General features: G+C 58.6%; 1 protein-coding gene across 1 annotated transcript in view; it reads left to right on the top strand.

The window, feature by feature from the left end:
- Nucleotides 1-14,649, top strand: part of CFAP99 (cilia and flagella associated protein 99) — a 44,310-nt gene that overhangs the window by 17,809 nt on the left and 11,852 nt on the right. The window contains exons 5-11 of the mRNA XM_055086264.1: nucleotides 3,200-3,312; nucleotides 4,884-5,061; nucleotides 8,075-8,155; nucleotides 8,285-8,359; nucleotides 9,240-9,311; nucleotides 9,539-9,630; nucleotides 10,284-10,488. Of these exons, the coding sequence (XP_054942239.1) occupies nucleotides 3,200-3,312; nucleotides 4,884-5,061; nucleotides 8,075-8,155; nucleotides 8,285-8,359; nucleotides 9,240-9,311; nucleotides 9,539-9,630; nucleotides 10,284-10,488 (816 nt within the window). The remainder of the gene's footprint in view (nucleotides 1-3,199; nucleotides 3,313-4,883; nucleotides 5,062-8,074; nucleotides 8,156-8,284; nucleotides 8,360-9,239; nucleotides 9,312-9,538; nucleotides 9,631-10,283; nucleotides 10,489-14,649) is intronic.

Raw genomic sequence — 14,649 nt, 5'->3', positions numbered from 1 at the left:
AGGGCCGAGGGAGCATTTCTGAGTGGGTCTGAGGATTGGTACCCTTCGAGAGGGAGCCTGCAGGAGCCCATCCCCCTGCCCTGCCCGGGACCACTCTTGTGGCTGCCTATTTCCCGTGCGGAAAGCCTGGGACTCCCGGGCCTTGGGGCCAGCAGGACCACGAATGAACCTGAGGGTCCTGCCCTCTGCCGGCTACTCCCACAAAGCATTTGCTGTGGGCCCGGCTTCCTTCGCAAGCAGCTCTTGCTTCACCCTCACAATGACCGGGTAAGGTCACTCCTACGGGCACTCATCCCACAGTTGAAGAAACTGAGGCACCGAGAGGTTCAGTAACTTGCCCAACATCACACAGCACACGAGTGGCAGAGCCAGTTCTTGGACCAGGCTTTCAACCGTTGGCTCGCTCCTCCTTACTTGGCTTGGGGGTGTGGGGGACACACACACACAGTCACCAGACCAGGACAGGGACTCCCTGGAGAAGAGCGGGGAGAGCTCAGGCCCCAGGAGTGCTTTGGGGCCTCTCTGGAAAGAGGCTGCAAGCTCTGCAGGGGCAGCTCAGGCAGGGTGGGGTAGAAGCCTTCCCACTACCCCCACCTGGGGAAGGGGAGACCTGAAGCAGTGACACTTGCCAGGACCACAGGCCCCAGAGGTCTGCACCCTCCCCCAGCAGGTAACCTGAGGCAGCATGTTATTTTTAATGACTCGTTTTCCTATCTACATGTAAACATAAGCAATTCACAGTGGGTAAATATTTGCATAATTATCTTAAGCAAGGGCTTCATTTTTTTAAATAAATTTATTTATTTATGTATTTATTTATTTTTGGCTGCCTTGGGTCTTCGTTGCTGCATGCAGGCTTTCTCTAGTTGCTGAGAGCGGGAGCTACTCTTTGTTGCGGTGTGCGGGCTTCTCATTGCGGTGGCTTCTCTTGTTGTGGAGCACGGGCTCTAGGCACACGGGCTTCAGTAGTTGTGGCACTTAGGCTCAATAGTTGTGGCCCGTGGGCTCTAGAGCGCAGGCTCAGTAGTTGTGGCGCACGGGCTTAGCCGCTCCGTGGCATGTGGGATCTTCCCGGACCAGGGCTCGAACCCGCGTCCCCTGCCTTGGCAGGCGGATCCTTAACCACTGCGCCACCAGGGAAGCCCCAAGGGCTTTATTTTTATGACAGCATTTTCTGAGAGATCTCTGGAGACTGCCCAGGGCCAGCTTGCCGGCTGGAGCGCCTGCACTTGGTTCATGCTGTGCTGTCAGAGTCTTGAAATTCTTAATAACTGTTGAGCAAGGGGCCCACGTGTCAGTTTGCAGCAGTGGAGCCAGCCCTGCCCCGCCTTGGCCTGCAGAGCCCGCAGAGCCCATGGAGAGCAGCTCTTGGCCGGCGCAGCGCCTCCAGTGCAGGTCCCTGGGCATTTATCTCCCTGGAGAGTTTCTGGGAGAGGATTCATGGAAACGGCCCATTCACACTCCCAAAGGAGCTGGGGGCTGCAGGAGGCGGTGTGGCGTGGCACCCCCGTCAGGGCCCTCCCGCCTCGGCCCACACCTCACGCCCCAGTCCCCGCAGTGCCAGCCCCATTAGGGTCCGCCCGCCTCGGGTTCGGAGACAGAGAGCAAGCTGTTGGGGACAGGACGGCCGCCCAGGGAACCCCCCAGACCACACCCGGTGTTGTCACCACTGTGGTCAGATGAGCTGGTGCTTGGGCAGCCTTGGCCGTGGTCTCCTGGGGAGACAGTGCTGTATGTGGGCATTCTAGGGGGACTGGCCCTGGGACGGCACCTGGAGGGGCGCTGGCAATCTGCTCCCTCCAGGGACGCTCACACTCACATGCTGGAATCCTCTGGACGGCCAGGGAACCCACCTGGAAGCCCACCCCGACTCCAGCCCGTTCCCTGGGGGGGCTGCCTCCACTGCACCCCAGAGAGAAGGAGGCCCCCTTTAGAAGGGCCCTAGCCCCAGGGCGGGGGGCAGTATGTCCCCAGGTGGGGGGTCAACAGACCAGCTGCGCTTTGTGGGAGGAGGGGGCTTGGGGATGGAGGGGTGGGCTGGGACGGGGAGTGCAGAGACCCCGGGGCCCAGCTACGGGGGGCTGGGAGGGGGAGTGCAGAGACCCCGGGGCCCAGCTACGGGGGGCTGGGACGGGGAGTGCAGAGACCCCGGGGCCCAGCTACGGGGGGCTGGGACGGGGAGTGCAGAGACCCCGGGGCCCAGCTACGGGGGGCTGGGACGGGGAGTGCAGAGACCCCGGGGCCCAGCTACGGGGGGCTGGGACGGGGAGTGCAGAGACCCCGGGGCCCAGCTACGGGGGGCTGGGACGGGGAGTGCAGAGACCCCGGGGCCCAGCTACGGGGGGCTGGGACGGGGAGTGCAGAGACCCCGGGGCCCAGGGACCGGGAGTGCAGAGACCCCGGGGCCCGGCTCCGGGGGGCTGGGACGGGGAGTGCAGAGCCCCCGGGGCCCAGCTACGGGGGTCTGGGACGGGGAGTGCAGAGACCCCGGGGCCCAGCTACGGGGGGCTGGGAGGGGGAGTGCAGAGACCCCGGGGCCCAGCTACCGGGGGCTGACTGCCTCCTTCTGACAGGGCTGAAAGAGTGGGTGGGAGAGAGGCGGGGGACTGAGCGGGGAGGGCGGGGAAGCTGAGGAGAGGCCCCTGGGGTGGGGCGGGGTGAGCAGGGGCCAGGCTGACCAGTGGCAAGCTGTGGAAGGCTCTAGAAGGACACCTGGCTGCTGCTCCGCGAAGCAGGGCGGGGAGGCCTGGGGGGAGGCGGGCGGTGAGCACGTGGCTGCGGGGCAGCGGCCCCCCTGGGGAGGCCGCCATGGGGACCAGAGACCCTGCCCTTGCCCACTGCTACCCCCTGGCTCAGCCGCTCGAGTTCACCACGGCTGCAGGGGCGCCTGCTCAGCCCACCGGGCCGCACGTGCGGCCTTTACTGCCCCAGCAGCCACTCAACCAGAGGGGCGGACAGGCTTCTCCAGCCCTCGGGGAGTCGGCCCAGGTCCACAGAGGGTGCGAGGGGTTGGAGCCCGGGGGCCCAGGGCAGGCAGGGACCCACTGGCTCAGGCGGGAGCCCCAGCGAGTGAGGGGCAGCTCCCTCACTGGCCTGCTGTGGGCCGCGGTCCCCTCGTGGGGCGATGGCCACACCTGTCCGCTCGGCCCTGACTCTCCCTGTGGAGGCACCTGGCCCCCACGGCTCCCTCTTCTCTCAGTTCCTTGGGTTCCTCTTCAACCCCTTGAACCTGGGCTCATGGATCAAGGATGAGTGGAGCCTCATCTACGAAACCACCCACGTGAAGGAGCACTGGATCGACCCCCTGATGAGGTGGGCAGCGCAGGGCCCCGACCCGGTGCAGGGGGGGTGGGGCGTCCACGCGGCAGCCAGCCAATGGCCAGCAGGGCCTGACGGCCAGTGGCTTTAGGACCAGCCGGATCAGGGGGGCGGGAGCTGGCCCCTTCTGCCCTGGAGGCAACTGGCTGAGGAGGGCGCTGTGCCGGTGCCACCTTGCTGCAGGGACCCTGCAGGGACCCTGCTGGTCTGGCCCTGGTCCGGGAGCGCAGGGGCGGATGTGGGGCGGGGAGCTGAGACAGCAACAGCCTCCCTTGGGCTCCGGCCCACATCTCTTCCCCAGCTGCCCCCAGGGTGCCACTCCTGGGCCCGGCACCCCAGGGCTGCCCTCTGCCTTGCCCTGCCTCTCCCATGGCAGGCTCTGGCCCACGCTGGTTTTGCTGGTACAGGCCAGGACCCCCAGGCAGAGGGCCAGCTCAGTGGTCTCTGAGGAGAGGCCTGCTAGGGCCAGGGTGCAGCTGCCTCCTCCAGTTGTTTCCCTGCTGACGGGGCTAGGGGAGCCACCTTATCTTGCTGGGGACAGGTAGACAGAGGGTTCTGGCACAAGCAGACCCGTGAGGTGCCATCTATGTGTGGGAGGCCCGGGGCCCCGGGAAGGTGGAAGCCCCTCGTGTGGGAGAGGAGGCCCCGGCCCTGGGCAGCGGGGCGTCCCCCCAAAGCTGCCCCTTCACCAGGGGCACGTCCTTGTCCCCGCCAGGCTGGACTCGCTGCCTGTCCGCAGGGCTGTACCAGTCACCTGGGCCTGCGGGCCCTGTGTCCTGTCCACCGCCCTATATGCAGCCTTCCCCGCTCGCTCTGTGACCAGCCCCATCACAGAACTGTCCCTTCCTCCACTGCCCCTCCCGAGGCCCCACTCCCTGTTGGCCCTCAGACATGCCCTTCCCCCCTTCTGACCTTGGTCCTCAGGCTGGGGCAGGAGCAGTTCCAACCACGCTGTCCCCCCAGGGGAGCCCTGCAGGAGGGGACACCGGCCAGGTGGGCAGTGGTGGGCTGTGCCCACCCAGGGAGCGGAGGCACGGAGGGAGCCCAGACTTCGGGGCAGCCCGGTAGGGCCCTTCCCAAACCCCTGCTCCGGGGCCCCCCACCTCGAGACTTTGAGACTCTCCCCCGCCCCGTCCCCCTCCCGAAGCCCAGCTCCCCCTGTCGCTGGCACAGCTCCAGGGACCTTCCTTGGGAATCACCGGCCTGCTCCCTGCCACCTGCTGGGGACCAGATTGGCTCCAGTCGGGGCTGCTGGTCCTCAGAGCCCCCGGATTCCTGCAGCGGGGACCTGCCCTGTCCCCACCCTCGCGCCCGGCCCCCGACCTAGGACGAGGACGCCGCTGGGCCTCAGTCTCCTCCTCCGTGCTAGGGGAGCGCTGGTGCCTGCGGCTCTGGGCTGTGGGGAGCCGGCATCCGTGAGTGAAGAGCGGCTGTTGGTCCCACCGCTACCCGCCCCCAGGCAGACCCAAGCTCCTGGGGGGGTCCTTCAGGTCCCGAGGGGCTGTTCCCTTGTTGGCGTGCTTAGGAAGTCACCCTAAGTGGCCGCTCCCACCTTTGCCTTCAAGGTGGCAGCCGGAGGTCCAGGAGCTGATCAACCAGCTGCAGGGGGCATCGACCAATCGGCCCCCTCTTCCAAAGACCAAGGCCAAGGTCACAGAGCCCAAGGAGTTCAACCTGACTGCCCCCAGGCCCCGTGCCGTCCCAGTGCCTGAGCCAGTCCCCGTGGTGGCCAAGACCAGACCAGTAAGTGTGGCTGATCACAGTGCACTTAGGGTGTCCAGGCAGGGAGAGCGGGCCGCGTGGGCCAGTGGGGCTGCGCTTTTCCAGGGCTGAGGGGGCCTGGGCCAGGGCAGGAGCACTTGACCACCCTCCCCAGCCCCATCTCACCCCACAGAGAGGGAAGCCCAGCTGACCCAGAGCCTGCCCAGCGGACCGGGCTCCTGCGCTCCACCTGCTGAGGTCTGCTCAGTAGGCGTGGAGTGGAGCTGTTGGCTGCGGGGCGCAGGCCCGTCTGCACTTGGCACTTGGAGCCCACTTTTAACCCTGTGGCAATGTACCGCTCCCTCCCCACTGTGTATGTGCATGTGTAGGTCTCAGTCTCTACTCCTCGGGCTGGGCTGCGGGGGTGACCCTATCTTGCAGGCTTGTCTGCGCCTCAGGGCCTCTGCCTGTCTATCCCATCTGCCTAGGGCCTCTGCCTCTACCTCTCCCTCCCCTGCCTTGCTGACTTCTGTGGTCAGGATGCTTTGTATTACAAGTAACAGAAAAAAGCAGCTCAGTCTGGCTTAGACAATAGAGAACCAGCTGACTTTCACGGCTGAAGTAGGATAGGCTTCAGGCATAGTTTGATCAGGGTTCTAGAGCTGCTTCTCTATGACTGTCTTCGCCTAGTCCCCTCCGAGGGTCAGCTTTATCTTTGGGCTAACTTCCCTCATTGTAGCAAAACATCCAGGCCTCACACCCACACGACATCATCCAGGGCATGAGAGGACATCTAGGGCCCAGAATTCTGTGAAAGTATGATTAGACCAACTTAGGTTGCATGTCTACCCTTGAACGGATCACCATGACTGGGTGTGTAACGTTCTGACCGGTCATGGGCTCTACGCTGGGCATCTGTGATGGACTCAGCTTCCCAGAACCAAGCTGGTTCCCCAAAAGAACTAAGCACTAGATGGAGGGTAAGGGGATAGTGCTGGGAGGTCCCAAGGTCCCAGGCCCCTCCCACCACCTGTCAGGTCTCGTTACAGTCTCTGCCCAGAGAGGCCTTCCATGAACCCCTCGCCTGTCAGGTCTCTCTTAATATCCTTCTCATTGACCCAGATCCTTTTCGTCACGGCATCAGTTAGATTTTAGAGTTGTTTAGTAATTTGTGGGGCTATTTATTATCTGTCTCTTTTATCAGACCTCATCCATCTTATTTTTCCCATATCCCCAATGCCTAGCACAGTCCTGGCTCAGAGCAGACCCTTGGAAAATATCTGTCGGATGGATGGATGGATGGATGGATGGATGTGTGGATGGGTGGGCAGGTGGGAGAATGGATGAGTGGATGGGTGGACAAATGGATGGATGAGTGGATGATGGATGGATGAATAGATGGATGTGTAGATGGGTTTATGGATGGACGGTGGATGGGTGGGTGGTTGGGTGAGTAGGTGGGTGGATGATGGATGGATGGTGGGTAGGTGAGTGGATGGATGATCACATGGATGGACTTATGGGTAGATGGAAGGATGACGGATGGGCCTTGTTGCTGAGCAACCCCACAGTTACCCAACCTGTAGGAGCCTCAGCATTTCTGACCCCAGCTCCTCTGGTCTAAGCGTGTTTATCTCATGTCATTTTACCGCCTGCATCTCTCTCCCTCTCTGCCTGGCCCCTTCCCATCCCCTGCCCTGCTCCTTAGCTGCATGAGCTGTGAGATATTGGTGGACCGTCTCCTTCCCTGGGGCCCACAGATGGCTGTGCTGGAACCATAAGCTCTTTCCCTCCACACTCCCTGCCCTGCTCCATGCCCAGGACCCTCTTTGCCTCCTGGGTTGAGGGCTCATTCCAGGTCACTCATTCAACAAACGTGTATGGAATGCCCCATATGTGCCAGGCACTATGCCTTCATGGAGCATGTGTTCCAGTGAAAAAACAGGATAAGTAAAATGTAAGGTGTGTTAGTTGGTGAAAAATGCTGAGGAGAAAAAATACTTCAGGGAAAGGAGATAAGAAGTGTTGGAGGGGCTGCATGGAGTTCTGGATGGCACGGCCAGGAAAGCCCTCCTGAGAAGCACCATGGGGTAAAGAACGAGAAGCGAGCAAATGAGCCATGGGTTTGTCTGAGGGAAGAACATATCAGACAGAGCAAAGCCTGTGCAAAGGCCCTGGGGCAGTGCCATCCCTCCCCCAAGGGTCAGGGGGCAGCCAGGAAGGGAAGGAGGGGATGGGAGGGGAGGTGTTCAGGGGGCAGAGAGACAGGATGTGGGCTCACAGGGTCCCTCTGGCTGTGGTGGCCGAGGAGGGAGGTGAGGGGTGGCCTTGAAGCAGGTGGGCAGTTTTTGAGGCGGACGTGGCTGTGAGAGACCAAGAGGGGTTGAGGAGGGCACCGAGGAGGACCCCAAGGCCTCGATGTGGGCCAGGGACGGACAGCAGTCAAGGTCAGCAAGGCTGGGGGAGGGGAGGGCTTTGGGGCAGAGAGGGTTTCAGGTTTGGACATGGTGAGTTTCCTACGAACGTTAGACGTGCAGGGGAGGGGACACAGAGTTAGGAGTCTGGAGTTCAGGGGTTTCCAGCTGGGCTCTGCCCCATCCACGCCGTGGACACTGCTCCCCTCCAGGAGCCACCCTGCTGTCTCAGTGTTACGGCTGCAGCCCCTTCCCTTCACGAGCAGCTCACTTTTCTGGGGTCCGTGACACTCTCCCAGCCCCACCTGTCCCTCCAGCCGCTCCTCCTCCACCCCCTGCCAGCCAGTCGTCCTCTGCCTGTCCCTCCAGCGTCTGCTGGGCCTGGGCCCTGTGCTTGGCCACCTTCCTTCTTGCTGCTGGCGTGACATCCCCCCGCTCCTCCGCGGGTGGCCACCAGCACCCAGCGGGTCCCAGGCAGAGGTCAGCGGCTTCCCTTCCAGCCCTGCTCCTCCTGGCGGGGGCACCACCGTCCACCCTCCTGGCCCTGGCACCTTCCTTCACCCACATCTAGCGGGCACTTCTACTCACCCCTCCGAAGCGCCCCGGCTCACCACGGGCTCTTCCCTCCACCGCGCCACCAGGTCCCCTGGAGCACCTACCGGCCGCCCAGGGAGCAGCGGCTCCTGGAGATGACCAAGAGATATAATCGCCGGAAGGCTGAGGTGGGCCCCCTGTGCACGGAGACCCCTGTGTGGGCGTCAGGGGCGAGAGGCAGCTGCGGAGGAGGGGCAGGGGCGGGGGGCGGACCCCCGCGGTGGCGGCGGGCTGGAGCGGCCTGTCTCTGCGCGCAGGAGCTGCTTCTGCGGGCCAGCGTTGAGGAGACGCGCCGCGCGGGGCCCGGGTGCCGCGGGGAGCCCGCGGTGGAGGTAACGCCAGCACACCCGCAGCCTGGCCGGCCTTCCCGGCGGCCTCGTCTCACATCACAGACGCGTCGCTCCCCGGGCCTCGGCAGCGGCCACGCTTCGAGGGCCCCGGAGGGGCGGGGCCCAGCGCCGCCAGGCCAGGCCAGGCCAGGCCGAGTGCGGCCCGAGCGGGCAGGGCATCGTCTCCTTGCCTGGGTGTCTCCAGATTTTGCACACTGAGCACTTAGTGTTTCCGTAAGGAAAACCCCAGGGGGTGTTTGTCAAGAAAGAAAGTCAGGCAGCGGGACAGGGAGGGCGCATTCTGGGGGACGCTGAGCCCGGCCCCCCGGCCCTGGACCCGCCGGGGCGGCGGCGGTCGGGGCCAGATGAGCCCCGCAAGCAGTTGGGGCAGCCCAGGAGAGTGGGCACCCACGAAGCAGCAGCAGGCCCCGGGGTGAGATGGCTGGGGTCCTGGGGTGCGGAGCTTTACCCGCTGCTCGCCCGGCGTGGATGCGGGGCCCACCCTGAGGTGAGGGTGTCTGCAGAGCAGCAGCGGCCCGGGCAAGGAGCAGCCCAGGCACGGTCCTGGGGGCCGGCCCCGGGGCAGCGCAGGAGAAGGCCCCTGAGCCCGGAGGCTCCAGCCCGCCGACCGGGAACTGCGGTCCCCGGCCCGGCAGGCTCTGCACCTTCCCTGCCCTGCCTGGGTGGCTGGACGGCCTTGGAGGACAGAGGTGCTGCGGGGGACCCAGTGCAGGGGGCGGGCCGGGCTGGAACGCGTGGGTGGGCGGCTGGAGTTAGGACAGAGGGGAGTGGGCCAGGCCCCCCAGGGGTACAGGGCCGCCCGCGCAGCCGGGGTGTCTGGGGGCACCTCGTGGGCACAGGTGCCAGGCCCTGACCTCCATAGGACTCCGAGAAGAAGCTGCGGCTCCGATTTCCACCTCGAATCCTCACGGCTCCGAAACTGACCTTCTACAGGGTGAGCGGTGCCCCTGACCGCGTCAGGGTGGGCTCGGGGCAATGGCTCCAGGCCGCTCCCCCTAGGGACCCACCTCCGGGCCTGTTCCCCTGAGGACAGCCCCGCCCTTGAGGCAGAAGCAAGCGCCGCCGGGGAGGGGGCAGGTTGGAGGGCAGGAGGGCAGAGGGGCACTTGCTGCTCCGAGGCTCCCCTCCCCCATCACAGCCGGCCCCTACTCTCTCCTGCAGCCCAACGATGACTCCCCGGTCAAGCTGAACACTGCTGCCATCCTGCGAGAAGGGGCCTTATACCAGCGGCAGGTGGAGAGAGAGCTGCAGAGGTGGGGTGGCAGCTCCTTGGCCTCCCCTCCGCTCCGGGAGCTCAAGAGGGGCCGGCGCCTGGCAGCTGCAGTCCTGCAGAGGCGGCCTTGGGTCGGGGTTGGGGGACCCAAGCAGGCCAGTGTCAGGGTCACAGCTGCATCCTAGGAAGATAATCTGCACCCAGTGAGGGAGATGGACTGGGTAGGAGGAGGCTTTGGCAGAAACCTGGCCCACCCCAAAGCTCCCTGAGGGGTCCCCTTCTCCTGGGATCCCTTTCTGACGCTCTCTCCCCTACCACCAGGGCTGCAGACCCCTGCACTTACCCCAAGAGTTGGGCTGTGGGTGGGAGCTTGGGTGGCTGACCCGATGGATGAGAGGATGGACAGACACACAGGGGGACAAGAGGGTGGCGGATGGACGGACAGTGGGCGGGGGTGGCGGATGGACAGACAGGTGGGTCACACACGAGTGGATGGGGGCTGGAGATGTGGCTGGAGGGCGGACGCACAGGACCGGGACGGGTGGACAGTGCGTGGAGCGGGTGGCTGGTGTTGGTAGAGGGCGGCCCACGCCTGTGAAGGCCACTGCCCCCGGGGGAACTGCGGCCTCCTGGTGGCCCGTGCAGCCCCACCACAGGAGACCCCCAGCCCCGCCTCTTGCCTTCTCTCCCCAGGGTGGATAAGCTCATGGACGGGGCCGGGGACCTCTCCGAGTTCCTCAGGTGGCAGACGAAGGTTCAGGCAAAGGTCCGGGAGGAGCAGCTGGCCGCAGGCGAGTGCCGGAGGCTGCAGGGGAAGCTCAGCCACGAGGAGGCCGTCCTGGCACGGCAGCAGGTGGTGCAGGAGAAGAAGCGGAAGGCCAACCAGAAGAAGGAGGAGGTGACGGGCAGGCCGGGCTGGCCGTGGGCCGGGCTGTTCCTGTGGTTGCCGCCCCCAGGCATTTCCTCCTAAAACCCACAGAGTGGGGGTGCTTCCTCTGGCCCCTTCTCACCAGGTGGGGCTGCTGGAAGCATCTGGGGTCAGCTGGCCTGCGTGGACTGTCTGGCCAGCACTTCTGGTCCAGACTGCCCCCCCGCCCCCACTAGCGCGGTCAGTTGGTCCGCACATCCACGTGTGAGGGAGGACCTGAGGTCTGGCAGAAACTTCCAGAAGGCCAGCATGTTTGCATAAGATGCGAGAGGGTCTGTGGACACCCACGTTTCCACTTCGGATGCTCTGGATGTCAGTCCTGCTCTTCCTCCTAGGACGGACGTCCTGGCCGGGGCCTCCCTGCCCATGTGTGTCCCTTCCGGTGGGCCTGGTGGTGGCCCAGATGAGGCGGGAGCCTGCAGGGCCCAGAGGCCCAGCCGTAGCCCCCTCTCCTTAGACGTGTGCCACTGAGGGCCGCCAGTCGGCAGATGTGCCCCAGGTTCCCGCGAATTACTTCTCCCAGCAGACGCGTCTGTATCTGCTCTTCGTGTTAGGGTTGGTTTTCCTTCCTTTTTAGCTCACTTCTCAAAAATACAAAGTCAAAACAATATGACACATAGCCTCAGGGAAGTCTCACTTCTTGTAAGTCTGTAACTTACAGCCCATTTCCACCTCCACCCCAAGTCCTTATTTTCATGAATTTCTGTCTTTCCTTCCAAGCAAGTATACACACTTCTTGTTTCCCCTTTTCTTAACATAAAGTGTCCCAGCCTGCTTTACCGGCAATGAATAACGTTGTGCAAGTTTTTCCTCTTTGTGGAGGTGGCTTTTCGAGGTCCACTGCTAGAGGAGGGACTGCTCCATCAGAGTAGGTGATGTGGAGGTTCTGTCTTGTTCTTGTGGCTGTTTTTGTTGGGGGTCTTGGGGTCTTATTAGAGATGCCACATCACCTTCCCTGGGCAGGAACTTCAAGGCCCCAGCACCGGGGGAAGGGGCCCAATCCCCCTGACCCACCCACAGAGGTTACTGTACTGAATTCGGGAATTTTTGCCAGTCTCAGAGGTGAGAAATAGTATCTCAGTATAGCTCCGATTTGCATTGCATCTGTGAAATGTGAATTTGAGGATGTTTTCATATAAGAGCCACTTCTGTGTCTTTTTCTGTGAACTGTCTGTTCATGTCTTTTTTTTTTTTTTTTAAGATGTTGGGGATAGGAGTTTATTAATTAATTAATTTATTTTTGCTGTGTTGGGTCTTCGTTTCTGTGCGAGGGCTTTCTCTAGTTGCGGCAAGCGGGGGCCACTCTTCATCGCGGTGCGCGGGCCTCTCACTATCGCGGCCTCTCTTGTTGCGGAGCACAGGCTCCAGACGCGCAGGCTCAGTAGTTGTGGCTCATGGGCCTAGTTGCTCCGTGGCATGTGGGATCTTCCCAGACCAGGGCTCGAACCCGTGTCCCCTGCATTAGCAGGCAGATTCTCAACCACTGCGCCACCAGGGAAGCCCTGTTCATGTCTTTTGTCATTTTCTTTTTTTTTTCCAGTTTTATTGGAGTATCATAGACAAGTAAAATTTGTATATATTTAAGGTGTATAATATGATATTTTGATATACATATACATCGTGGGATGATCGCCACAATCAAGCTAATTAACACATAGTTACTTTTTTGTGCATGTGGTGAGAACACTGAGATCTACTGTCTTAGCAAATTTAAAGCGTACAAAACATTATCGTTAACTCTAGTCACCATGCTGTACGTTAGGTCCCTAAAGCTTATTCATCTTCTAACTAAAAGTTTTTACCTTTTGACCAACATCTCCCCATTCTCCGCACCCCCAAGCCCCTGGTAACTACCATTCTACTCTTTGTTACTATGAGTTCAACGTTTTTAGATTCCCACAGAAGGGAGGTGAGACAGTATTTGTCTTTTCGCGTCTGGCTTATTTCACCCAGCATGATGTCCTCCGGGTTCATACATGTTGCCACAAATGTCAGGATTTCCTTCTTTTTTAAGGCGGAATAATATTCCGTTATGTACGTAGACCACATTTTCTTGATCCATTCATCTATCGATGGACACTTAGGTTGTTTCCGAATCTTGGCTACCATGAATAGTACTGCAAATGAACATAGGAATGCAGATGTCTCTACAACATAGTGATTTCATTTCCTTCAGATGTACCTCCGGAAGTGGGATTACTGGGTCATACGGAAGTTCCATTTTTTATGTTTTGAGGAACCTCCATACTGGTTTCCATAGTGGCTGCCCCAATTTACATTCCCAGCAACGGTGCACAGGGTCCCTTTTCTCCATATCTTTGCCAACATTTGCTATCTTTTGACTTTTTATGCTGGCCATCCTAACAGGTGTGAGGTGATATCTCATTGTCACTTTGGTTTGCATTTCCCTGATGATTAGTGGCATGGAGCATCTTTTCGTATACTTGTTGGCTGTTTGTATGTCTTCTTTGGAAAAATGTTTGTTCATGTCCTTTACCCATTTTTAAAATCAGGTTACTTTATTTTATTTTATTTTGCTATTGAGTTGTGTGAGTACCGTATATATTTTGGACATTAACCCCTTATTGGATATATGATTTGCAAATATTTTCTCCCATTCCATAGGTTGCCTTTTTATTTTGTTGATTGTTTCCTTTGCTATGCAGAAACTTTTTCATTTGTGTAGTCCCACTTGTGTATTTTTGCTTTTGTTGCTTGTGCTTTTGGTATCAAATCAAAAGTAGATAAATAATCGCCAAGACCAAGGCCAAGAAGCTCTTCCCCTATGTTTCCTTCTAGGAGTCTTATGGTCTCGGGTCTTACATTTAAGCCTTTGATCCATTTTGAGTTGATTCTTGTGTGTGGTGTAAGATAGGGGCTCAGTTTTATTCTCTTGGGTCTGTATATCTGGCTCTTCCAACAACATTTATTGAAGAGACTATCCTTTCCCCATTGAGTTTTCTTGGTGCCTTGGTCAAAGATTAGTTGACCATGTCCATTTTCTGTTGAGCTTGTAACCTTCATTTACTTGACTTTATTATAGAGTTCTTTATATATTAGGGAAAGTAAGCCTTTAACTATAGTATTTTGTTCCAAGTACTCATTTGGCTCTGCTTAAATGATGTATTTTTGCCATGTAAATGTAATTTTTATGTTATCAAACTTATCAATCTTTTCTTTCATTGTGTCTGGATTTTGAATAATTAGGAAGGTTTTTCCCATACCCATGTTATAGAAGAGTTCACGCATGTTTTCTTCTAGTATTTGTGTGGTTTCATTTTTACATCTGGATCTCTATCCACTTGAAGTTTATTCTTGTACACGGTGTGAGATCTGGATCCACTTTTATCGTTTTCAGATGGCCAGCCAGTTGAGTCTTCCAATCCATGAATGCGTTATGTCTCTCCATTTATTTAAATCTTTTATTTCCTTCATCTGGTTATTTAGGTTTCTGTATGTAAGTCCAATACAAGTTTTGTTAGATTTGCACCTAAGTATTTCTTTTATTATTTTCGAGTGGTTGTAAATGGTGCTGTATTTTTAATTTTGGTGGCCGTGTGTTCAATCCTAGTATGTAAAAATGCAGTTGGTTTTGTGTGTTGTTCTTGTGTCCTGTGACCTTGCTGAACTCCCTTATTAGTTTTCTAGGACAAACAAGGAATTTTGTTGTAGATTCCTTGGGGTTTTCTCTAGACAATCATGTAATCTGTAAATAAGAACAGTTTTATCTCTTCCTTTCTGATCTGCCTATTTATATCCTCTTCTACCTATTGCACTGGCTAGAACATTTGGGCCTAGTTCACCATCTTGGCGGAAATCAGCCTTTCACCGTTAAGTGTAATGTTAGATGTAGGTTTTTCTGTAGATGTGCTCTTTATTAAGTTGATGAAGTTCCCCCCATTCCTATTATTCTGAAAGTTTTTATCAGGAAATTCTGCCAAATGCTTCTCTGTATCAACTGATACGATCATGTGATTTTTCTTCTTTAGCCTGTTAATATGGTGGATTACACTGACTGAATTTCACATACTGAATCAGCTTTGCAACCCTAGAATAAACCCCACTTGATTATGGTGTATAATTCTTTTTTTTTTTTTTTGCGGTACGCGGGCCTCTCACTGCTGTGGCCTC

Source organism: Physeter macrocephalus, chromosome 7, assembly GCF_002837175.3.
Source record: "Physeter macrocephalus isolate SW-GA chromosome 7, ASM283717v5, whole genome shotgun sequence".
Classification (NCBI taxonomy): Eukaryota; Metazoa; Chordata; class Mammalia; order Artiodactyla; family Physeteridae; genus Physeter; species Physeter macrocephalus.
This window is presented reverse-complemented; position numbering and strand designations above follow the sequence as displayed.